We start from the raw sequence: 24,872 nt of genomic DNA, 5'->3' as shown, positions 1-24,872 counted from the left end.
AGCTAAAGGTAGAACAAATACTCTCTCCAGCCTTATCTGACTGATACGACTCTACGCATGCTTAGTGTTTGCTTTACCTAGAACAAGTATGAAAGTAGAAGTACTTTGTAGGTGTGATAGGATAGGTTTGAAAGATAATAAAGAACACGTAAATATAAACTAGGGGCTGTTTAGATAAAGATGCAATAAAGTAAATATAGCGAGTGTGAAAAGTGGTGGTAGGAGTTGTGAAATTATCCCTAAGCAATTGACTATGTTAATAGACCGGTAATCACTATTGCAATTCTATTTGAGGGAGAGGCATAAGCTAACATACTTTCTCTTCTTGCATCATATACACTTATGATTGGAACTCTAGCAAGCATCCGCAACTACTAAAGATCATTAAGGTAAAACCCAACCATAGCATTAAAGTATCAAGTCCCCTTTATCCCATACGCAAACAACCTACTTACTCGGGTATATGCTTCTGTCACTCACGCCACCCACCATAAGCAAATCATGAACATATTGCAAACCCTACAGCGGGGATCCCTCTCCCTTGCGCGACACAGAGAGCACTATAGGAAAGCACTAGTAATAAAACATGAAACTCAAACCAATCATAGAAATTCATCAATCACCGGTAGGACAACGAAAATCTACTCAGACATCATAGGATGGCAACACATCATTGGATAATAATATGAAGCATAAAGCACCATGTTCAAGTAGAGGGTACAGCATGATGCGGGAGAGTGGACCGCTGGATATAGAAGGGGGAAGGTGATGGAGATGTTGGTGAAGATGATGGAGGTGTTAGTGAAGATCGCGGTGATGATGATGGCCCCTGGCAGCGCTCCGGCGCCACCGGAAGCAAGGGGGACAGAGCCCCCCTTCTTCTTCTTCTTCCTTGACCTCCTCCCTAGATGGGAGAAGAGTTTCCCCTCTGGTCCTTGGCTCCCATGGCGTGGGAGGGGCGAGAGCCCCTCCGAGATTGGATCTATCTCTCTGTCTCTCTCTGTTTCTGCGTTCCCCAATTCTTCCCCTTCATCGTTTCTTTTATATCCGGAGATCCATAACTCCGATTGGGGTCAATCTTTCGCCTAGAGTTTTCTCATAAAATTATCTTTCTTGCGGAAAAAGAAGGGCATCAACCGCCTTACGGGTAGCCCACGAGGGTGCCAGGCGCGCCCAGGGGGGAGGGCGCGCCCCCCTGTCTCATGGCCAGCTCGGACACCGTTTCGCGTTGATTCTTCCTCCGGAAAATCCCAAATATTCCAAAATAATTCTCCGTCCGTTTTTATCCCGTTTGGATTCCGTTTGATATTGGGTTTCTGTGAAACATAAAACATGCAACAAACAGGAACTGGCATTGGGCACTGGATCAATATGTTAGTCCCAAAAATAGTATAAAAAGTTGCCAAAAGTATATGAAAGTTGAATAATATTGGCATGGAACAATAAAAAATTGTAGATACGACAGAGACGTATCAATCACCTTCTGAGAGATTGCATTGAGGAATGAACATAGCTTCACAATGGCCAATCGAACGTTTTCCGGTAGAAGCCCCCTCAATGCAATTGGAAGCAGTTGCGTCATAATCACGTGGCAGTCATGAGACTTTAGGTTCTGGAACTTTTTCTCCGCCGTATTTATTATTCCCTTTATATTCGACGAGAAGCCAGAAGGGACCTTCATACTGAGCAGGCATTCAAAGAAGATTTCCTTCTCTTCTTTGATAAGAGCGTAGCTAGCAGGACCTTCATACTACTTTGAAGGCATGTCGTCTTTTTCGTGCACACGTTGCTGGTCCTCCCGTGCCTCCGGTGTATCTTTTATCTTCCCATACACGCCCAAGAAGCCTAGCAGGTTCATGCAAAGATTCTTTGTCACGTGCATCATGTTGATTGAAGAGCGGACCTCTAGGTATTTCCAGTAGGGTAGGTCCCAAAATATAGATTTATTCTTCAACATGGGTGCGCGTCCGTCAGCATCATTCGAAACAGATAGTTCGCCGGGACCCTTTCCGAAGATTACTTGTAAATCATTGACCATAGCAAGTATGTGATCACCGGTACGGATGGCGGGCTTCTTCCGGTGATCTGCCTCGCCTTTGAAATGCTTGCCTCTCATTCCACATTGATGGTTGGTCGGAAGAAATCGACGATGCATGAGGTACACATTATTCCTGCATTTTTTCAGGTATATACTTTTGGTGTCATCTAAACAGTGCGTGCATGCGTGGTTTCCCTTGTTTGTCTGTCCTGAAAGGTTACTGAGAGCAGGCCAATCATTGATGGTTACAAACAGCAACGCATGTAGGTCAAATTCCTGTTGTTTGTGCTCATCCCACACACTTACACCATTTCCATTCCACACATGTAAAAGTTCTTCAACTAATGGCCTTAGGTACACATCAATATCGTTGTCGGGTTGCTTAGGGCCTTGGATGAGAACTGACATCATAATGAACTTCCGCTTCATGCACAACCAAGGACGAAGGTTATAGATACATAGAGTCACAGGCCAGGTGATGTGATTGCTGCTGTGCTCCCCAAAAGGATTAATGTCATCCACGCTTAAACCAAACCATATGTTCCTTGCGTCACCTTCTAAGTCCTCCCAGTACTTTCTCTCGATTTTTCTCCACTACGACCCATCAACGGGTGCTCTCAACTTCATGTCTTTCTTATGGTCCCCTTTATGCCATCGCATCAACTAGACATGCTCTTTGTTTCTGAACATACGTGCCAACCGTGGTATTATAGGATCATACCACATCACCTTGGCCGGAACCCTCTTCCTGGGGCGCTCGCCGTCAACATCACCAGGATCATCTCATCTGATCTTATACTGCAATGCACAGCATACCGGGCATGCGTTCAAATCCTCGTACACATTGCGGTACAAGATGCAGTCACTATGGCATGCATGTATCTTCTGCACCTCCAATCCTAAAGGGCATACAACCTTCTTTGTTGCGTACATACTGTCGGGCAATTCATTATCCTTTGGAAGCTTCTTCTTCAATATTTTCAGTAGCTTCTCGAATCCTTTGTCAGGTACACCATTTTCTGCCTTCCGCTGCAGCAATTCCAGTGTGGTACCGAGCTTTGTGTTGCCATCTTCGAAATTGGGTACAACCCTTTTTTGCGATCCTCTAACATGCGATCGAACTTCAGGTTCTCCTTTATACTTTTGCACTGTCTCTTTGCATCAATAATGACCCGGCGAAGATCATCATCGGGCACATCGTTTGGTTCCTCTTGATCTTCAGCTTGCCCCATTGTAGCATCTTCAGCTTCCCTCGTTGCAGCATCACCATATTCAGGGGGCACATAGTTGTCATCATCTTCTTCTTCTTTGTTGTCTTCCATCATAACCCCTCTTACTCCATGCTTGGTCCAAACATTATAGTGTGGCATGAAACCCTTATAAAGAAGGTGGGTGTGAAGGGTTTTCGAGTCAGAGTAAGACCTCGTATTCCCACATATAGGGCATGGACAACACATAAAATCATTCTGCTTGTTTGCCTCAGCCACTGCGAGAAAATTATTCACGTCGTTAATGTACTCGGAGGTGCGTCTGTTACTGTACATCCATTGTCGGTTTATCTGCGTACATCATGAATAGACAAGTGACCAAATTAATAGAAGTTCATCATCATATTAAAACCAAAATACATACATAGTTCTCATTGAACAACATATAGCTCTCCAGAGCATCTAATTAAACCATACATTGAAACTATGTAAAACATTTCAATACAACAAAAAATGTAATCATAACCGCAACCAAGATAACAATTGATCCAATGGCATAATGATACCAAGCCTCAGTATGAATGGCATATTGTCTAATCATTCTAATCTTCAAGAGCATTGCATCCATCTTGATCTTGTCATCATCGATGACATCCGCAACATGCAACTCCAATATCATCTTGTCCTCCTCAATTTTTTTCAATTTTTCCTTCAAGTAATTGTCTTCTTCTTCAACTAAATTTAACCTCTCGACAATAGGGTCGGTTGGAATTTCCGGTTCACATACCTCCTAGATAAAAAAAATTATGTCACATTGCTTGACATAAATGTCATAAACACTAAATGAAACTAATAGTTATAAAAGATAATATATATATATATATATATGTATATATATATATATACCACATCTGAATGATAGACAGGACGAGGGCCAACGGAGGCCGATACCAAAACCATCAGACTATATAATAACAAACAATAGTAAGTAAGAAAACTACACAAGTATCTATCTAAATCATACAAGTAAGAACTTTTTTCTTTTAGAAAGAAGATAAGATCAGAAGGCTCACCACGGTGGTGCCAGCCACGAGATCGGTGCGGGCGATCAACGGCGGTGAGCACGGGGACGGGACAGGACAGACCACTAAACCTAGACAAATCTCGAGGAAAATGGAGCTTCAACAAGGAGCTTCGAGAGAGGAAAGCTTAAGTGTGGCTCGGGCATTTCATCGAACACCTTAGGTGCATAGGAGGTGAGCCAGAGCACCACAAAGCTTCCCAACAGCCGACCAGAAAAACAAAGCAGTGGAGTGCTCTGCTCGCGGGCGAGGGGGTATTGATAACCCGCAAGTGTACGGGATAGTTGTAGCCTCTTTCGATAAGTAAGAGTGTCGAACCCAACAAGGAGCTAAAGGTAGAATAAATATTCCCTCAAGTTCTATCGACCATCGATACAACTCTACGCACGCTTGACGTTCGCTTTACCTAGAACAATTATGAAACTAGAAGTACTTAGTAGGTGTTGTTCGATAGGTTTGCAAGATAACAAAGAGCACGCAAATAAAAGATAGGGGCTGTTTAGATAAATATGCAAATAAATTAAATATAACGAGTGTGGAAAAGTGGTGGTAGGAGTTGTGAAATTGTCCCTAAGCAATTGACTACGTAACTAGACTGATAGCAAGTTTTATGTGGGAGAGGCATAAGCTAACATACTTTCTCTTCTTGTATCATATGCACTTATGATTGGAACTCTAGCAAGCGTCCGCAACTAATAAAGATTCATTAAGGTAAAACCCAACCATAGCATTAAAGCATCAAGTCCCCTTTTATCCGATACGCAACAATCCCCTTACTCGGGTTTATGCTTCTGTCACTCAAGCAACCCACTATAAGCGAATCATGAACATATTGCAACACCCTACAGCGGTACTCCCTCACGCTCGCGCGACACGGAGGGCACAATAGGACAGCAACATAACCACAAGCAAATTAAACCAATCATAGCAATTCATCAATAACCGATAGGACAAGAAAATCTACTCAGACATCATAGGATGGCAACACATCATTGGAAAATAATATGAAGCATAAAGAACCATGTTCAAGTAGAGGGTACAGAGGGATGCGGGAGAGTGGACCGCTGAATATAGAAGGGGGGAGGTGATGGAGATGTTGGTGAAGATGACGGCGGTGTTGGTGAAGATCGCGGCGATGATGATGGCCCCCGGCGGCGTTCCGGCGCCACCGGAAGCAAGGGGGAGAGAGCCCCCCTTCTTCTTATTCCTTGACCTTCTCCCTAGATGGGAGAAGGGTTTCCCCTATGGTCCTTGGCTCCCATGGCTTGGGAGGGGCGAGAGCCCCTCCGAGATTGGATTTATCTCTCTGTTTCTGCGTTCTGTAATTCTACCCCTTCACCGTTTCCTTTATATCTGGAGATCCGTAACTCCGATTGGGGTGAATCTTTCGCCCAGATTTTTCTCGTAAAATTAGCTTTCTTGCGGTAAAAGAAGTGCATCAACCGCCTTACGGGTGGCCCACGAGACTCCAGGGTGTGCCCAGGAGGGGGGGGGGCTCCCTGTCTCGTGGGCACCTCGGACACTGTTTCGCGTTGATTCTTCCTCCGGAAAATCCCAAATATTCCAAAATAATTCTCCGTCCATTTTTATCCCATTTGGATTCCATTTGATATTGGTTTTCTGCGAAACATAAAACATGCAACAGACATGAACTGGCACTAGGCACTGGATCAATATGTTAGTCCCAAAAATAGTATAAAAAGTTGCCAAAAGTATATGAAAGTTTAATAATATTGGCATGGGACAATCAAAAATTATAGATACCGACGGAGACGTATCAGCATCCCCAAGCTTAATTCCTGGTCATCCTTGAGTAGGTAAATGATAAAAAAGATAATTTTTGATGTGGAATGCTACCTAGCATAATCTTGATCATATGTCTAATCATGGCATGAATATTAAGACACGAGTGATTCAAGGCAATAGTCTATCATTTGACATAAGAACGATAATACTTCAAGCATACCAACCAAGCAATTATGTCTTATCAAATAACATAGCGAAAGAAAGCTCATCCCTACAAAATCATATAGTATGGCTATGCTCCATCTTCATCACAAAAAGCATTCAAATCATGCACAACCCCGATGACGAGCCGAGCAATTGGTTCATACTTTTTAACGCGCTTCGGCTTTTTCAACTCTTACGCAATACATGAGCGCAAGCCATGGACATAGCATTATTGTGGTATATGGTGGTGGTTGTGAGGACAAAAAAGGGAGAATATAATCTCACATCAACTAGGCGTATCAACGGGTTATGGAGATGCCCATCAATAGATATCAATGTGAGTAAGTAGGGATTGCCATGCAACGGATGCACTAGAGCTATAAATATATGAAAGCTCAACAAAAGAAACTTAGTGAGTGTGCATCCAACTTGCTTGCTCACGAAGACTTGGGGCATTTTGAGGAAGCCCATCATTGGAATATACAAGCCAAGTTCTATAATAAAAAATTCCCACTAGTATATGAAAGTGAAAGCATAGGAGACTCTCTCTATGAAGAACATGGTGCTACTCTGAAGCACAAGTGTGGTAAAAGGATAGTAACATTGCCCCTTCTCTCTTTTTCTCTCATTTTTATTTTTATTTTCTTTTTCCTTTTTTTTCTTTCTTTTTGGTGGGCTTCTTTGCCCTTTTTTTTATTTGGGCTTCTTTGGCCTCTTTTATTTTTCATAAACTCCGGAGTCTCATCTCGGCTCGTGGGGGAATCATAGTCTCCTTCATCCTTTCCTCACTAGGGCAATGCTCTAATAATGATGTTCATCACATTTTTATTTACTTACAACTCAATATTACAACTCTCGAACAAAGATACGACTCTATATGAATGCCTCCGGCGGTGTACCGGGATATGCAATGAATCAAGAGTGACATGTATGAAAATTATGAAGGTGGCCTTGCCACAAATACAATGTCAACTACATGATCATGCAAAGAGCAATACGACAATAATGAAACGTGTCATAATAAACAGAACGGTAGAAAGTTGCATGGCAATATATCTTGGAATGGCTATGGAAATGCCATATAGGTAGGTATGGTGGCTGTTTTGAGGAAGGTAAATATTGGGTTTATGCTACCAGCAAAAGTTGCAAGGTAAAATAGAAAATAGCAAAGTGGAAGGATGAGTGTGCGTATATCCATGGACTCACATTAGTCATATAGAACTCATATACTTATTGCAAAAGTCTACTTAGCCCTCGAAGCAAAGTACTACTACGCATGCCCCAAGAGGGATAGATTGGTAGGAAAATACCATCGCTCGTCCCCGACTGCCACTCATAAGGAAACCAATCAAAGAGCACCTCATGCTCCAACTTCGTTGCATAACGGTTCACCATACGTGCATGCTACGGGACTTGCAAACCTCAACACAAGTATTTCTCAATTTCACAATTACTCAACTAGCACGACTCTAATATCACCACCTTTATATCGCAAAACTATTGCAAGGAATCAAACATATCATATTCAGTGATCTATAAGTTTATGTAGGATTTTATGACTAACCATGTGAATGACCAATTCCTGTCATCTCTCTAAATTGATATAAGTGACGCAAGAGAGTTTAATTCTTTCTACAAAAGATATTCTCATGCTCTAACAAATATAAATGAAGCAAAAGAGCATTCTACAAATGGCGGTTTTCTATGTGAAGAGAAACAGACAATCCAAACTTCAAATGATATAAGTGAAGCACATGAAGCATCCTATAAAGCCATACTCAAAATATTTAAGTGAAGTGTAATGAGCATTCTATAAATACCAAGGACTATCTCATACCAGCATGGTGCATAAAAGAAAAGTGAAAACTAAATGCAAAAGATGCTCCAAGACTTGCACATATTGCATGAAGGAAACGAATACGAAAACATACCGATACTTGTTGAAGAAAGAGGGGATGCCTTCCGGGGCATCCCCAAACTTAGACGCTTTAGTATCCTTGAATGTTTACTTGGGGTGCCTCGGACATCCCCAAGCTTGAGTTCTTGCCTCTCTTCCTTTTCCTCATATCGAGACATCCTCGCTTAGACACTTCATCCACACAAAACTTCAACAGAAAACTCGGTAAGATCCGTTAGTATAATAAAGCAAATCACCACTCTAAGTACTGTAGCAAACCAATTCATATCTTGTTTTTTCATTGTGTCTACTGTAATATAGCTTTTCCATGGCTTAATCCACTGATATAAATTTATAGTTTCATCAAAACAAGTAAACTATGCATCAAAAACAGAATCTGTTAAAAACGGAACAGTCTGTAGCGATCTGAACACTCACCATACTTTTGGTACCCCAAAAATTCTACGACAATTAGGAAAGTTAAACAAGTTGTATAGAAAGATAGTGCAAAAGGAATCAGAACCAATTGACCTTCCAGTTAAAAATGTAAAATCGCGCACTACAGCCAAAGTTTCTGTCCAGCACCGTACAAAACAACAAGCATTGTAAACATCCTAAAGGCAAACCTTGGCACATTATTTTTATAATACAATGGAATTGTACAAGGGGGTAATTATTTTTGATGAAAAGTTTCTGTAATCAAGATTCACAAAGTTATCGTGAGCATGAACAAAGTTCAAGGCTAGCTCCCACTTCAACAATGCTTGTCTCTCTCACTTTCACTTTCCTTTTTGAAAAGTTTTTTTAGGTTCCACTCTTTATTTTATTTTTGTTTTTAAACTATATAAAAGCACTCAACAGAAATAAATGACTCTCTAAAACTTCCGGGTTGTCTCCCTGGCAGCGCTTTTTTTAAAGACATTAAGCTAGGCATATAGTGCTCAAGTAATGGATCCACCCGGATCCCAAGGTATATCAAAGCCAATTTTAATTAACAATGATTTGTAATTTAGTAGTGAGCACAAAGTAACATATATCAAGCAATGACGAAGTATAAATCTCTTCCTATGCATCGGCATGTCATAAAAGAACAATTCATGCACACATAATAAAGGCCAACGCATAGTATAAGCAGTTTCTTGCAATTTCATACTATGGGAAACATAGAGAGGTGGAGAAATAGTTCCTCTCTCATAATAATTGCAAGTAGGAGCAGCAAGCACATGCATATTACATTCATCAAAATCATCATGTGCAATGGTAAAAGGCAACCCATCAATATAATCCTTAATAAGCACAAACTTCTCCGATATAGTGTAGTTTGGAGAATTCAAAAAGATAATAGGACTATCATGCATGGGTGCAATAGCAACAATTTCATGTTTAACATAAGGAACTATAGAAAGTTCATCTCCATAAGCATAATTCATATTTGGCATCTTGGCCACAAGCATAGCAAGCATCATCACAAAGGGATATTTCAAACAAATTCAAGGGATCATAGCAATCATCATAGCAATCATCCTTCGGTAAGCACGAAGGGGAATTAAATAATGTATGAGTTGGAGGGTTACTCTCATTAGAAGGTGGGCATGAGTAGCTAATCCGCTCTTCCTCCTTTTGTTCTTCGCTCTCCTCATCATCTTTTTCATCCAATGAGCTCACAGTTTCATCAATTTCTTCTTCCATAGCTTCCTGCAAAATATTAGTCTCTTCTTGGACAGTTTCACAGTTTCATCCAATGAGACTTTCTTCATAAAAGCATTAATATAGTAATTGCATTCATAATGTTCATAGCAATATCTAAGTATAGCAAGATTTTCAGGCCTACAAACACCATCATCATCAAAAGCTTCATACTTTTCAAACAAAGATTCAATTTCATAAGCAGCCTTAAAAGCAACAAATTCTTCTATTTGTTCCAGATCATAGTAATCATATATACCATTAGCATAAGAAGCTAAGGTTTCATTATCATTAAATTTGCATGAAAAGGGAAGGTCTGGATCCTTCATCCTAGAGCAACAAGTAATATCATATCTCAAGCATAGATCCCGGGCATACCAACGCAACATAATAAATTGATCCCATAATAGTTTCCCTTTTTGTGTCGAGCGATAATACCTAAATTATTCACGTTGATCCAACGTGTCCCCATTATAAAGTTGAAGGGGGTTTTCTCAGGATTATCAAAGTAGTACATAATATTTCTCATATAATGAGAATCGAGGGTTTTAGCAGTTACCCCATCTCTATGAGTAGCAAGTACACCTAATTTTTTTGGTATTTCGTGTTCCATATCCATAACTAAAGATAGAGAACAACTTAGAACAGCAAATAAAAATTGCTTAGTGATAAAGCAAACAAGCACACACGAGAATATTCACCCCACGCTATGACTCCCCGGCAACGGCGCCAGAAAAAGGTCTTGACAACCCGCATGTGTACGGGATAGTTGTAGCCTCTTTCGATAAGTAAGAGTGTCGAACCCAATGAGGAGCTAAAGGTAGAACAAATACTCTCTCAAGTCCTATCGGCCACTGATACGACTCTACGCACGCTTGACATTCGCTTTACCTAGAACAAGTATGAAACTAGAAGTATTTTGTAGGTGTGATAGGATAGGTTTGCAAGATAATAAAGAACGCGTAAATAAAAAGAAAGGGCTTTTTAGATAAAGATGAAATAAAGTAAATATAGCGAGTGTGGAAAAGTGGTGGTAGGAGTTGTGAAATTGTACATAAGCAATTGACTACGTTACTAGACCGATAGCAAGTTTTTTGTGGGAGAGGCATAAGCTAACATACTTTCTCTTCTTGGATCATATGCACTTATGATTGGAACTCTAGCAAGCGTCCGCAACTACTAAAGATTCATTAAGGTAAAACCCAACCATAGCATTAAAGCATCAAGTCCCCTTTTATCCCATACGCAACAATCCCCTTACTCGGGTTTATACTTCTCTGACTCAAGCAACCCACTATAAGCGAATCATGAACATATTGCAACACCCTATAGCGGTACTCCCTCACGCTTGCGCGACACGGAGGGAACAATTGGACAGCAACATAACCACAAGAAAATTAAACCAATCATAGCAATTCATCAATCACCGATAGGACAACGAAAATCTACTCAGACATCATAGGATGGCAACACATCATTAGAAAATAATATGAAGCATAAAGCACCATGTTCAAGTAGAGGGTACAGCGGGATGCGGGAGAGTGGACCTCTGAATATAGAAGGGGGAAGGTGATGGAGATGTTGGTGAAGATGACGGCGGTGTTGGAGAAGATCGCGATGATGATGATGGCCCCCGGCGGCGTTCCGGCGCCACCGGAAGCAAGGGGGAGAGAGCCCCCTTCTTATTCTTCTTCCTTGACCTTCTCCCTAGATGGGAGAAGGGTTTCCCCTATGGTCCTTGGCTCCCATGGCTTGGGAGGGGCGAGAGCCCCTCCGAGATTGGATCTATCTCTCTGTTTCTGCGTTCTGTGATTCTTCCCCTTCACCGTTTCCTTTATATCTGGAGATCCGTAACTCCGATTGGGGTGAATCTTTCGCCAAGATTTTTCTCGTAAAATTAGCTTTCTTGCGGCAAAAGAAGGGCATCAACCGCCTTACGGGTGGCCCACGAGAGTCCAGGGCGCGCCCAGGGGGGTGGGCGCCCCCCTGCCTCGTGGCCACCTCGGACACTGTTTCGCGTTGATTCTTCCTCCGGAAAATCCCAAATATTCCAAAATAATTCTCCGTCCATTTTTATCCCTTTGGATTCCGTTTGATATTGATTTTCTGCGAAACATAAAACATGCAACAGACAGGAACTGACACTGGGCACTGGATCAATATGTTAGTCCCAAAAATAGTATAAAAAGTTGCCAAAAGTATATGAAGTTGAATAATATTGGCATGAAACAATCAAAAATTATAGATACGACGGAGACGTATTAGGTATATATAGGCATCTCATTGGTCCCGGTTCGTGACTGAAATCGGGACTAAAGGACACCCTTTGGTCCCAGTTGAAGCCACGAACCGAGACCAATGGTTGTGGGCCAGGAAGGAGGCCCATTGGTCCCGGTTCGTGTCTGGAACCGGGACCAAAGGGGCCAGACGAACCCGGATCAATGCCCCACGATGCCCGGCCGGCCCCCTGGCCTCACGAAGAGGGACTAATGGGCTGGCCCGGCCTGAACCAAAGTCCTATTTTCTATTAGTGTACCTAAGACCGCTCGAAAACATCCTTAGTTAAAATGAGCTGATTGCTAAATGGGAAAAGCTTTCAAGAAAGGCTCTCGAGAAAATTCCCATTCCCAGTGCTGAATTCTTGGCTTCAATGGAATGCAAGAAAAAAACATTTATTGCTTGAGTGTAAAGTACAATATATCTCAGCTTTTTTCTCAGCTTAGTAGTACCAACATATGGTGAAAGGGCCACATCAAATTTCTAGGAAAATAATACCCTTTTTTCATGTCATTTTCTTACTAGGACAATGGAATTAACTGTGTGATTTTTTTAAAATATAAAGTTCTGTAGGACGATATTTGTCCTTGTGCAGAGTTATCATAAGACATATATACAACATAATTATGTTAGACTTCTCCTGAAAACTTGAGAGATAGAGTGCAGCGTGAGAAGCAGTCCTTCCTCTAGTCAAGGAATTATCACCTAATTAATATAACACCTTAATAAGTATTTACCCTGTTCACATGATTTGTAATAAAAGTTGGCACAATAAATTATTACTTGCTAGAGATAACATTAAAGAATAACTAATTATATAATATACATATATCCCCATTATCGTCCATGATGATGTGTAAGTCTTCCCTGCCATTCGACCCGACTCTCGTCTGGAACTACAAATTTTAAATTAAGTGTGTGAATTTCTCGAGCACAATAAGTAAATATTACCGGCGTCCAAGAAGAGATCCCCGGTGGTTGTGCTGTCCTCCGCAAGCGCAACCACAAGATGGAACACGCTCTGGTGCGCGTGCGACATCGACTGGACATGACGGGGCGGAGGTCCACCCGGAGCTGCTACCAGGGAGGAGGTGGGGTGTAGCCGGGTGTGACAATGGGGATGACGGGATGAGCGCCGTCAGGCCAGGGATGAGGAGGAAGAGCGCCACTGTGGCCGGTGATAATGGAAAGGAGAAAAAAATAAAGAAAAAGATATCACCTGAATCCCGTCGGAATCTCGCAGGAATTTTGCGGTCAAAAGTCGGCAAGGCTGCGAGGAGTCGGCGGTGGCATGTGGTGGCCAGCGGAGGTCAGGAGAGCAGTGCCAGAGTGGATGGGCCGAGCGGGGGAGCGAGAATTATTTATTTATTTATTTTGAAAAAGGAGGGTCACCCCCGGCCTCTGCATCTGAAAGATGCATACGGCCATCTTATTAAAAGTTCGAGTAAAAACAAAGTCTGAATTTATCTAAAGACAAAATACACCATATAAAAGGGAGCAGCCGTTATTAATTGAATGATTGACCATGAACGCTAAGATCGAGCGACTACACGACGATGCACACAATGTACTGTAGACGCTACTAATAAAAGGAAATTAACCCTTATTCATATGATTTTGCTGCCAATTACAAAAGTTGTTTTTGAGATGCTGCAACTTATAGTGGTTAGTCATTGTGACAAAAAGTACTAGAGCATATACAATGGTCGATAGCGTGGTCTTCTCAAAGACAAGGCTACCATTTGCAATAGAGCTGTGTGTGGGCGAGGGGAGAGGGGAAAGACTTTGCAAAACCTTCACTACATCATTACTAATTCCAATCAGTGTTTAAATATATAAGCTGACACTACCATTGCATTAGAGTTGAGCCTGGAGAAATTCTCATCTAGCTTCAGTCCTGACTCTACTGCAATGGTAACCGCTACAAGTAGATGTCAGCCTTCGTCGCGCAGCTCTCTGTCTACACAATAAACGTGAGCAAAGACGGTGACTGCGGCATCGCCGGTTTAACATTATTAGGGATGGACCAGGATGGGATTGGGGCATGCGTGGAAAGGAGGAAGAGAATGGTCTCCTTCACTGCTTTGTATTTCATCTTGGTCATAAGAAGGTAGGATAGGAAGGAAGGAAGGAATCACAAATCTTCCTAGATAAAAGTGTTTGAGAGAGAAATGGGTGAGGTTGGAAAGCTGCATGAACATGTCGCCACATGATTGAAGGAACTAGGAAGGTCTAAGAGCTCAATATTTCTAAGCCTTTAAGAAACCGTAAGTGTTACTGTACAACTCAATGCTATCTGTAACAAATAATATTACACCATTGGTGCTTGAACTTGGCGTGAACGGTTACTTTGGTGCTAGAACTTGCGGTATACATCAAACTGGTGTAATAACTTGGCTCCGGCGTGCAAACACAGTGCAAATCTCGGTTGTGTACGCCCGAGCCACTCACTATGCGCGCCAACATGGCATGGTCCCACCGTCAGGATGGCAAAGAGAGGGAGTGTGGCTCGTTTTTTTTTTGTTAAACCCTCTCGAGTTTTTTTCTCTTAAAAAAGCCTTATTGACGTTGGAAAGGTGGCATTTCAATTTTTTTACGAGTCTATTGCCCGTGGGTCCCGTGTGTGCATACTAAAATTAACAAGAAAAAGGAGGCTTGGTGTCTCGAGCGCGTGACCCTTGGTTACTTCAGAGTTGGTCCTGGCCGCTATACCATTCACCTATTAACAACTTCACATGGATAGTTTTTTTTTTGAGAGACACTTCAACATGGATAGTTAGGTTAATGTAGTCAAATAGAGGCGCTTGTGGGGCTGGAATGGACTGCCGTCAGTGCGGCCCATTTGCTCCTGTTTGTTTTATTTAGATATTTGTAGGTTTGAAAATTCTAATTTCATTAATAAGAATAATGTTTCAATTTTCGTGAAGTATAAATATTATTATACTTACAAACAAAATAAATTACTTTTCTAAACTGTTCACATATAATTTTAAAATTATACATATATATGTAAAATATTTGTGAAATTATAAAAATATTTATATAATAAGAAATACTTATATATTTAGGATTACAATTCATAAATGTTATTTTAATTATACAAACATTTCAATAATCATACACATATTTGTATAATTAAAAATAGGTAGTTTAAGATTTAAAATATTTATACGAATATTCAGTCGTGCTAATATTTAAATTAGATAATTCTTTTGAATAAAACTCAAAAGTGAATATTCATAAATATGTAGTAAATGTTTATATTCATCAGTTTGAATAATTTAAATATAGCTGCAACTCTATATTTTTTATATTCTTTAAACATTTTAAGTGCCCGCATTTACTAAACAATTCATATAATGCATGTCTATTTAAAAACTTTTATGTACTAATCATCGTTTATGTGTATAATATTTACCACACATAATTGTTTTGAACTTTATTTTTATTACCTACATTTTACAATTATTTCAAAAAGAACTAGCGCGTGTAAAATGGGCCGCACTATCTGCAGCCATTTTTTTTCGAGAGTACATCTGCAGCCAATTTAAGCCCCAGATGTATCATCTTTATACTACTTTTCTTTTTCCAAATACCCTTATATACTACATTAACGACTGATTTACTTGTTGAACATCCAGGAGCAGATGTTGCCGTGCTGTGAGGGTGTGCGTCCTAGCAGTAGTTGGCGTGTTCGGATGTAGAGGCCTAAGCTTTTTTCTTTTAGTTTTGACGTCAGCACCTACTTGTCATACAGCAAAAAGAAAAAAAAGACCTACCACGTGAACATCTTCTTTTTTGTGAGCAATAATTTTTTTTGAGGGGTTTTTGTTGCCAAAAACACAGGCCACACGCTTCAAGTCGTTGACAGCAGGCCCCATGCCACGCTGGCACGCCAAGTCAGCGTTGATTTCCTATCCATACGCGATTAGGACCGTATTTGCACAACCGAGCCAAGTTATTGCACCAGTTCAATGTATGCCACAAGTTCTAGCACCAAAGTGATCGTTTATGCCAAGTTCAAGCACCACCGGTGTAATTGACTCTTCTAAAATCATGGGGTGATTAAAATTAAGCAATAAAACATGTGAACTGAAGAAGACACCTCGAGCTGCCTCACACGAGTCCCTCCGCTTGCTTTCTCTCTCAACACGAAGAACACATATAACCAGGGAACACAGGCACACGCACACACACTAGCACCACGGAAGAGGAACAATGGCTTTTCCAACGAGACTGCCTTGGTGACCACTCGGTGGCTACATCTTTTCTCTGGCCCTCACGAGCTCTATTCTCATTCATTTGTTCTGACTTAAATAGTCTGTACAAGGGAGACTTAGACGCAGCCACTAACCCGGCCACCATGCACGGCCACTAACCCAACTAATTACACGCACTAAGTCCAGCTAACAACTCCTGGAATCACTCCACGGTTGTGCTTCTAAGGCTGGTCATAGTGGGAATAACTTATACCAGTGTCATGCATATGACACTAGTCTAAATTACTACCTTTATAGTGCAAAGTAACATAGTAGTAGTGTCATAGAAGACTTCATTTATTAGCTTGTAGATTTATCTTGTATTGGGAAGCGCCAGTAACATATTATGTTACCACTTCTCATTAACTACATGCCACATAAGCAAATTTTTTTTGAAATACGCTATGTTACTAGCTAAGTTACTCCCACTATGACTAGCCTAACAGACCGAGCTGCATGCATACTGACTACTCCCTCCGCCTGTAAAAGATTGTCTCTCAAAGAAGCTTGGGATAAGATTTTTTGGACGGAGGGAGTACTTGTCTTGGACCAATCCGTGCACATCCTCATAATGCGCATGTTGCTCCTCTAACAGTCTAACTAACTTGGCCAAGTCATTCTGCCACTTCACAAATCCTGATGTTTTTATACCTCATACAAACGTGACATGCACACTTGCATGTGTGCAACATATGTCAAGATTTATCCTAACAGTAAGCTTCAGGCAAAATTTTACTACTTGAACAGTAAGGTATGAGTAGACTACTAAGTGTCTGTCCTTGCTGATATAAACTAGCTAACTACTCCCTCCGTTCCTAAATATTTGTCTTTCTAAAGATTTTAACAAGTGACGACACACGGAGCAAAATGAGTGAATCTATACTCTATAATATGTCTATATACATCCATATGTGGTAGTCATTTGAAATCTCTAAAAAAAACAAATACTACTATTTAGGAGTAGTAATTTATGTTACCTTTGAGATTTTTCAATAGTAAATTCAAGTCCACTACAATTGCCGATGGAACTTTGTAACATGCGTGAACTGTATCAGCTGAGCTCACAAGTTTGCAAGCCATAAATCACATGTGCACAGGTACACCAGATAAACGACAGCGCACCAATGCGGCCTTGACGTTTATCTTCAGTGTCCAGTTGAGGGAAATTAGGTACACCAGATAAACGACAGCTTCTGCCTCCCGTGGCCGACTGTGCTGCCGCGGAGGCCTCACCGCCCCCTACTATTCCCACCGCTAGCCAGGCCCTGCGACGACGGCAGCCTCACACCGCAGCCGAAACAGTGAACCGTCGTACTCCTCTCCACGCGGGCTTCCACTGCCGCGTTTCCCCCGGCTCCGTGTCGTCCCCTTCCTAGGGCTCGCCGTCGTCCACCCCCCTGGTGCTCTCGGCGCGGCATGGTAAACATGGTCAAGGAATGACTTCCATCGAAAGAGTACCGTACGTGGAGAGGCGGACAGCTGGGTCCACGGCCGTCGCAAGGAATTGGCTCCTTATTACGCGCAAAATATTTATTCCTCCATCTGACAGCAGGGACCCACCGGACGGGCCACTGTATTTCGCGAAAAAAACGTTTCCCCCCTGACTGCTGGGACCCACCAGTTACATCTTCGCACGCAAGGAAGTGCGTCTGGGCAACAAAAAAACGATTCGTCCCCCTGACTGCTGGGACCCACCAGGTACATCTTTGCACGCAAGGAAGTGCCCGACAGTCGGGATCCATCAGGTCGAAACGTATGTAGCGTTGTCATTCTGGTCGCGAATGTGTACGTACATACTGGTCGATGTAGAGGCGCACACGTGTCGTAGTAGAGGCGCGCATGTAGCATGTTCACGTACGTACAGCGGCCAGTCTGAAGAAAAAATAAGGCCACGTACGTACATACGGACGGGGTCTCGAATGACTACTCGCGCATACGTACGACCAGGACTTTTGTATATGGCTAGGTCGGAACGGAGAAATTGCGTCGTCGTCGTGTTCATGGGAGGCAACGGAATGTGTCGTGTTCATCTGGAGGCAACGGAACGCGTGGGAGCCAACCGGCTTGGACGGAACAGCCGATGAAACGAGGCCTGACGTACCGCAGAACGGAAGAAATGATCTTGTGTTCGACCGGCCACGTTTGAAACGGGATCCTATTCATCGGGAGGGGTCTGTCGTACCATAAAACGGAGGAAACAGACTTGTGTTGGACCTCCTACGGTCCAAACGGGGTCCTTTTGATCGGGAAGGGTGTGGCGTACCGCAAAACGGAGGAAACAGACTTGTGTTGGAGCGCTACGGTCGAAACGGGGGTCCAGTTCATCGGGAGGGGTGTGGCGTACCGCAAAACGGGACTTCACGGGATACTGTTCATCTCCATCGTCGACCTCCTCCAGCCTCCATGGGTTACTGTTCATACACCGTCGACCTCCTCCAGCCTCCACCTGCGACTGTTCATCCACGGGCTCCTGTTTATCCAGCCTCCACCGCGCGCTACTCCACCGGCTACTGTTCAACCAGCCCTCTACATGGGCTCCTGTTCAACCACCCCTCCACAGGCTACTATTCATCCAGCCCTCCACCGGCTACTGTTTAACCAGCCCTCCACGGGGTCGCCCTATTCGTCCAGCCCTCCACGGGGTCATGTTCATCCAGCCCCAACCGGCTCGATCGATCAGGGTCATGTTCATCCAGAGAAAACACCACGGGGTCCTGTTCATCCACCCCCACCATGAACTGTTCAACCAAACCCCCCAGCATCGCTCACGGTTCATCCAGAGGCAGCATCGATCGGTTTCAGTTAGCATCATTAGCAAAGGAATCGCTTGATCGGGTTCAGTTAACAACCATCGATCGATCGCTCGGGTTCAGTAACGCGTAGCCTGCAGTGCAACCGCTCGGGTTCAGTAGGCGAACACCTCGCTCGGGTTCAGTTAGAGCCCAACGCCTCACACCCACACGCGTGCGTGTATGAGAGAAACACGCAAACCTCAATGCAAGGCTCAGCCCCGACCACCCACCGTAACCAGGAACACCCCGATATTTTCCTCGCCCTCGCTTCTACCACAGTTTTTTCTGTCACAGAGGACCCAAAGAATGTCATGTAGCTTCGTCTCCGGCCCGCCCAGGACGAAAACACATTTTCTGTCATGATTTTTTGACATAGAAGTAGGAGCCCACCACATCTATGATGATACCGCGGTTTGTCACAATTATCGTCATAGAAGTGTCATAAATATGACAGGAAAAAAATTCGTTTGGTCCAAAATGTCATGGTTGTGTCTTTTTTTTAGTGTATCCTGAGTATCCCAGCACAGAGTACTATTACCTATACTAAGTAAGAAGCCATTGTTCAACTATAATGCTTTCATCATATCCCAAGACCTCGGAGTTTATTTCTATGTTTTCCAAAATTTGATGTGTTTCTACTTGCCATAGTCTCGAACAAAGTTTAATTAGTGCTTCCTCTGTTGGGATACATACGACATATTTTGGTTGGTTAATACAAAATCTTGAAAAATAACTACTATATTTTGTACATGGTTTATGAGATATTTATTACAGATCCAGTGACAAATGTTTTGTAATACATAAAGTATACTAGTCTAACCCGCGCGACGGCATGCCGCGCTCGGTGATCACTCGCAAATGTGCAATCTATTAATTCGAAATTTGGATTGGTGCATGCTCATTTAATCTCAGAATAATATATAGAGGTATTGAAGAAACCAAACACATGAAGTTATTGAAATTTTGTAAATGTAGGGATACAAAGATAGAAACTAAAAGTGACACACAACAGTTATTCAAAGTACATACAGTTCACTGTAGGCAGAGAACTGTTTCCAGGAACACAAACACACTACATGAATGAGCTAGAAGAAGTGTGTATAGAAACACAAACACACTACATAAATAAGCCAGAAGCAGTTGCTGGTGGATTAGATCATCCTAGTATATCCTCCTGCAGGATTGGTGCCTGTGATAAAGTGGTAAAGTGATTTTGCAAATTCTTGTACACGTCCGACGGGAGGATGTGCGCCTGTGTATGTGATAATAGGATCATTGTTGTCTGGGCGCTGGGGATACATGTGAAGTGGTAATACATCAAAGAAACTGTTGCAGATTTTTGCCAGAATCATTTTTTGTCTTGCAAATTCGTTTTGCTGTGTAGTTACTTGCTGACGTGCCATATTGAATTGCCATTGCTTTGTCTGAGCCTTCTCTCTTGCTGTAAACAATCTTTCTTTTGTGACTTCAAGGGCATAGTAATTGTGGTCATTGACAGAAATATTATAATCTGCACATATGCATTCTAAGGCCACTTGAGCTGCCTTTTCCAAATATGTTGACAAACTTGCACTTGATGTAGTCATCAATTTCATTTCTGCCAGTGGGAGATGGCACGGTAAAAACACTGGGAGGTCTATCTTCGGCGTGGAAACGCATACGAACTACATCATGACCCTTCGTGAGGTATTTGAACAAATATTTTAACAAGTTCGTCTTATTGCACCACTCCACATTTATATGGGCGTCAAATTTCTTCAGCAAATTCATATTGTATGGAAGGAGCGGGTCTTTTTTCCTGAGCACATACAATCCAGTGTCACGTCGACGGTAAAATGGATATCCAACATGGTCAACCACTGTGTCGTCACTCAATGGCTTAGGAAAACGCTTGGAACAACAATTATTCTTCATGCAAGCACACTTAGCATTGTACGCCCCGCAAGGCCCATGTACCATGAATTCATCAACAAGAGCATAACCTAAAGGGTCAACTAAAGGATCCAGCAGCTCCGCAGACATAAGTCTATCTATAAACGAAGGAGAAGGGTCCTTGGTATCTGCTTTCAACCACACCAATGTGTGAGTATTTGGCGAACCTCTCTTCTGGAACTCCACGAGATACAAATCTGCATATATGAAAAACAGAATGGAATAAGTTAACAATAGGTACAACAAGCAACTTATCGTGCGGCAAAAAAAGGGGAAAACCATCTTACATGCTTGAACAACACCGAAAAAAGTACCATATTTAACTACATCAAGAAATTCCTTAAATTTCATACTAAATACTCGAGTAGTAATATCAGGCCGGTCAGCAGTAGTCTGGCCAGGTTCGACAGCAAGAGCATCCGCAATCTCTTGTCACCTAGGATTACATGTAAAAGTAATAAATAGGTCAGGTGCACCATACTGTCGACAGATGGCCATCCCGTCATGATAATTCAAAAGCATATACCGTGGACCGCCCGTAAAGCTGCAATGCAGTATAAACTACACACCGATATTCTTGCTAGTTGAATTACCTTCACCCAAAGCGTCAGATATGCCCTGGTAGGTCTCAGATCGAAGATTATCTTGCTTACAGAAATGGTACTCTAGACGATCAGCCTCTATGCAAGAGTAAGCATTAACGGCAATCTGCTGACTCAGCTGGCCACAACTTGTGTAAGGATTGACCTCACCTTCACGATAGTGAGCATAGTACTTATAATACTCCAACATGGTAACCTGTCCACGAGAAGCATCCACATCCTCGGAATCACAGTCGGCATCATCGTCAGAATCTTGGTTGTCCATATATCTTTCAGCTTGCACATTTGCATCAGATGTGGCCAAAGAACCATTAGCATGAACATATCTAATACCACGGTGATAACTCTTATCACCATATGGAAAAAGTAAAGGATATTGAAGAGCCATAAGATTGCAATTAAGTGAAGATATATGTTTCAATGAACCAGACCGCGTCTCGGCAATCACGTCAAATCTTCTGCATTCAGGTGTGAGATTACCAACAATAAGAGCAACAACCTCGGAAGCAGTAGGGCCAGAAAACCATGGGCACCGCCATCATCGCCCAAAAAATGAATCGAAACCGTAGAAACACCAGGAATACAAAGACTCTGTCGAGCAATTCTAAACTTGTGCACCAAACTGTGGTGTGCATTGAGCACGTTTATCAATGAAGAAACAATCTCATGATCAGGCTCAAGCGAGGCAGTTTCTTCTCTATCAAACACATTCAGCCTACAGTCCAACTCATCGGCTGAATCCACCATGTATAGTTGCGCAAATTTGGGAGCTGCACCCTCGGCCGGCAACATCGAACCAACCAATACGATGGTAGACCACCCCATTCATCTTGAAAACGTACGTAGCACCTCCAACATTGATACTACGATCAACCTGTGCACCCAACGATGTAAAACAAAGCATGGAATTATACTGGCGTATTAATCGCATGAACCGGGAGGAAACCGCATCCCCATCAAAATGCATCAGCATGTCCAATGGAGCAGGCCAATCACCAAATTTCGGCAACGAAATCCTGCCCGCCCGACAACATCCCGTGTAAACAAGAGAGTGAGAAGTTGCATCAGCATGGTGTACAAATCCTTCACAAAACCAAAAGAAAGCCCCGCACTTCTGGCAACACAAATCCGGACCGCCATAGTACGACCCCCCTAGAAGTAGCTGAAAAACAAAAGACCGCATTGGCAACACATTCCAAAAGCAATACATACACACAAACCACAAATTGTATGCACCCACCCTTAAGCAATTGGATATAATCCTTTGAAAATGAAGGCTGCATCCCGCATACTGCAAAAGAGAAAAGAAATATAAGACTACACACACCAGCAGCTGAAAAAGAAAACTGCACAATGAGAAAAAAAAACACCTCTTTTCCGACCCGACCAGTACAATCACATCAACGTCCGCTTACGGCGGCCACGCAAAACCCGAAAATATTCCATAACAGGAGTAGGCATCACTCAAATACCAACCATGTACACAAATTAGAAATAGATCTAGAAGGAAATCACCAACTGCCGCAGAAACACATGCACATTTAAAAAGATGAACTTACCAAGAGGAGGAGTAGGCCGACCAAAGGCACCAGCCGCACGCAAAGGCACCACTCTTGGACGGTTGAGCACAGATGGAGCACCGACTAAATAGCCATCAAGATGAACACCGGCAGGAAAATTAGAAGAACGACTGTTTGATCTGTCAGCCACCTCCACGACCAAGGAATCTGCAAGCAAATATTGGACAGTCCATATTAGAGTCCGACCAAAAAGCATATGCCTGAACAGCTAGTTCAAGAAACAATTAAGCACGGCCGACGAACCGAACGCAAATACCCACGCATGCAAGCAACTCACAGAAAAAGGGAACCAAAAATCAACCGGTATAAAAGCAGTAGAAATCAAGTAAACCGTAGACATCTTAAAATAGCCAGGAGAAACAACATAGTAGACATAAAATAAACAAAAAAAGGAAGCAATAACTCACTAGTTCGAACACTGACAGGCCGAACAGCAGACACAAACCCATCAAACGAAGAAGAAGAACCAACAGCAATGGCAGAACCTACAAAAAGAAACAAGAAGTTAGTAGCCACAATATTTAGACCAGCAAGAAGAAATGCACGGAAACAATCAGAGGCACTCCCATATATGTAGCAAGAGTCATACGCACTCACCAATAGTACAATCAACAGGCCGCTTCCCTAGCGAAATCTCTTCGAGGACGGCTATTAATATCTCCATCAACAAACTGCCCCGAGTCGGAACGCTGCCCACCTACAAAATGAAATAATCAAATAAGATGACCGCACCCCAAATGAACCAGCACAAGAACAATCCAAATGGAACTGCAAGTGCAGAAACGCAAGAAAACCCACCAGACCGGCGAGAGCGAAGCGGCCGTCAAAAAGCGGAGCAAGAACGCCGGTGTAAATCAATCTCAGCCAACTAACCACGCCCAGGAGTGACTGCCACGGCGGACGAAGAATCCGCAGGTCGAAGACGCATGCCGGCACGGCGCACACAGGCGATAACGGCCGCCCGAATCCCAGGAGGGCGACCCTGACGACGCCGTCCAGACTGAGTAGGAGATAGAGTGACCACCGCCAAGTGAAAAATGGCAGCAGCAGCTGGAAGAAAAGGAGCGAGGACGGGCGCAGCTGGAATGGACAACGGCCACAACGCACAGCCCGTATTTATAGGAGGCAGCGAAGTGGGAGAGCACAAATCGCAAACAACTGCACATGCTGCAGAAACAACCAGAAGTCTGTGCAAAAGCGGCAACCGGCAGAATAGAGACTCCTGAAAACGCGGGCGGCAACCGACTCAACTGCAGCCAACGTGGCAGGGAAAAGGAAGCGGCTCGAAGGAAAGAGCCAACCGCCATGCAGAACCAGACAAAATAAAGAGTGGAAGACGCAGCAAATTCGATCCGCAACGCATGCAAAATATATAGAAAACTGGAAAGAACCCAGGACATGCAACCAACGGAGGGCTGGATCCTTAATTTTTTATAGTTTCCATCAGCAGTCGGTACACGTACCCAGCTGTGTACCCACTTACATCCCCACTAAAGCACGTGTTGCACATCAATTGGTTGGATTTTGCATGATAAGAAAAATTCAAAAAAAACCTGGTAAACTAAACCT

General features: G+C 42.8%; 1 protein-coding gene and 1 pseudogene across 1 annotated transcript; one reads left to right on the top strand and one right to left on the bottom strand.

Annotated features, from left to right (window-relative positions):
• The window catches only part of LOC119360514, a 49,707-nt pseudogene extending 37,163 nt beyond the window's left edge, over positions 1 to 12,544 (top strand).
• An 8,284-nt stretch (positions 12,545 to 20,828) lies between these two features.
• Positions 20,829 to 24,610, bottom strand: LOC119360513. The gene is made up of 6 exons (XM_037626120.1): positions 24,605 to 24,610; positions 24,102 to 24,383; positions 23,901 to 24,000; positions 23,711 to 23,788; positions 23,283 to 23,450; positions 20,829 to 22,885 (listed from the first exon to the last, which is right to left on the bottom strand). The coding sequence occupies exons 1-6, from the start codon at positions 24,608 to 24,610 to the stop codon at positions 22,809 to 22,811; spliced, it is 711 nt and encodes a 236-aa protein (XP_037482017.1). The 3' UTR covers positions 20,829 to 22,808.
• Positions 24,611 to 24,872: the final 262 nt, after the last annotated feature.

The sequence above is a fragment of the Triticum dicoccoides genome, chromosome 2B (genome assembly GCF_002162155.2).
Source record: "Triticum dicoccoides isolate Atlit2015 ecotype Zavitan chromosome 2B, WEW_v2.0, whole genome shotgun sequence".
Lineage (NCBI taxonomy): Eukaryota > Viridiplantae > Streptophyta > Magnoliopsida > Poales > Poaceae > Triticum > Triticum dicoccoides.
Note: the sequence above shows the minus strand (reverse complement) of the source record. Positions and strands in the feature narration are given on the sequence as shown.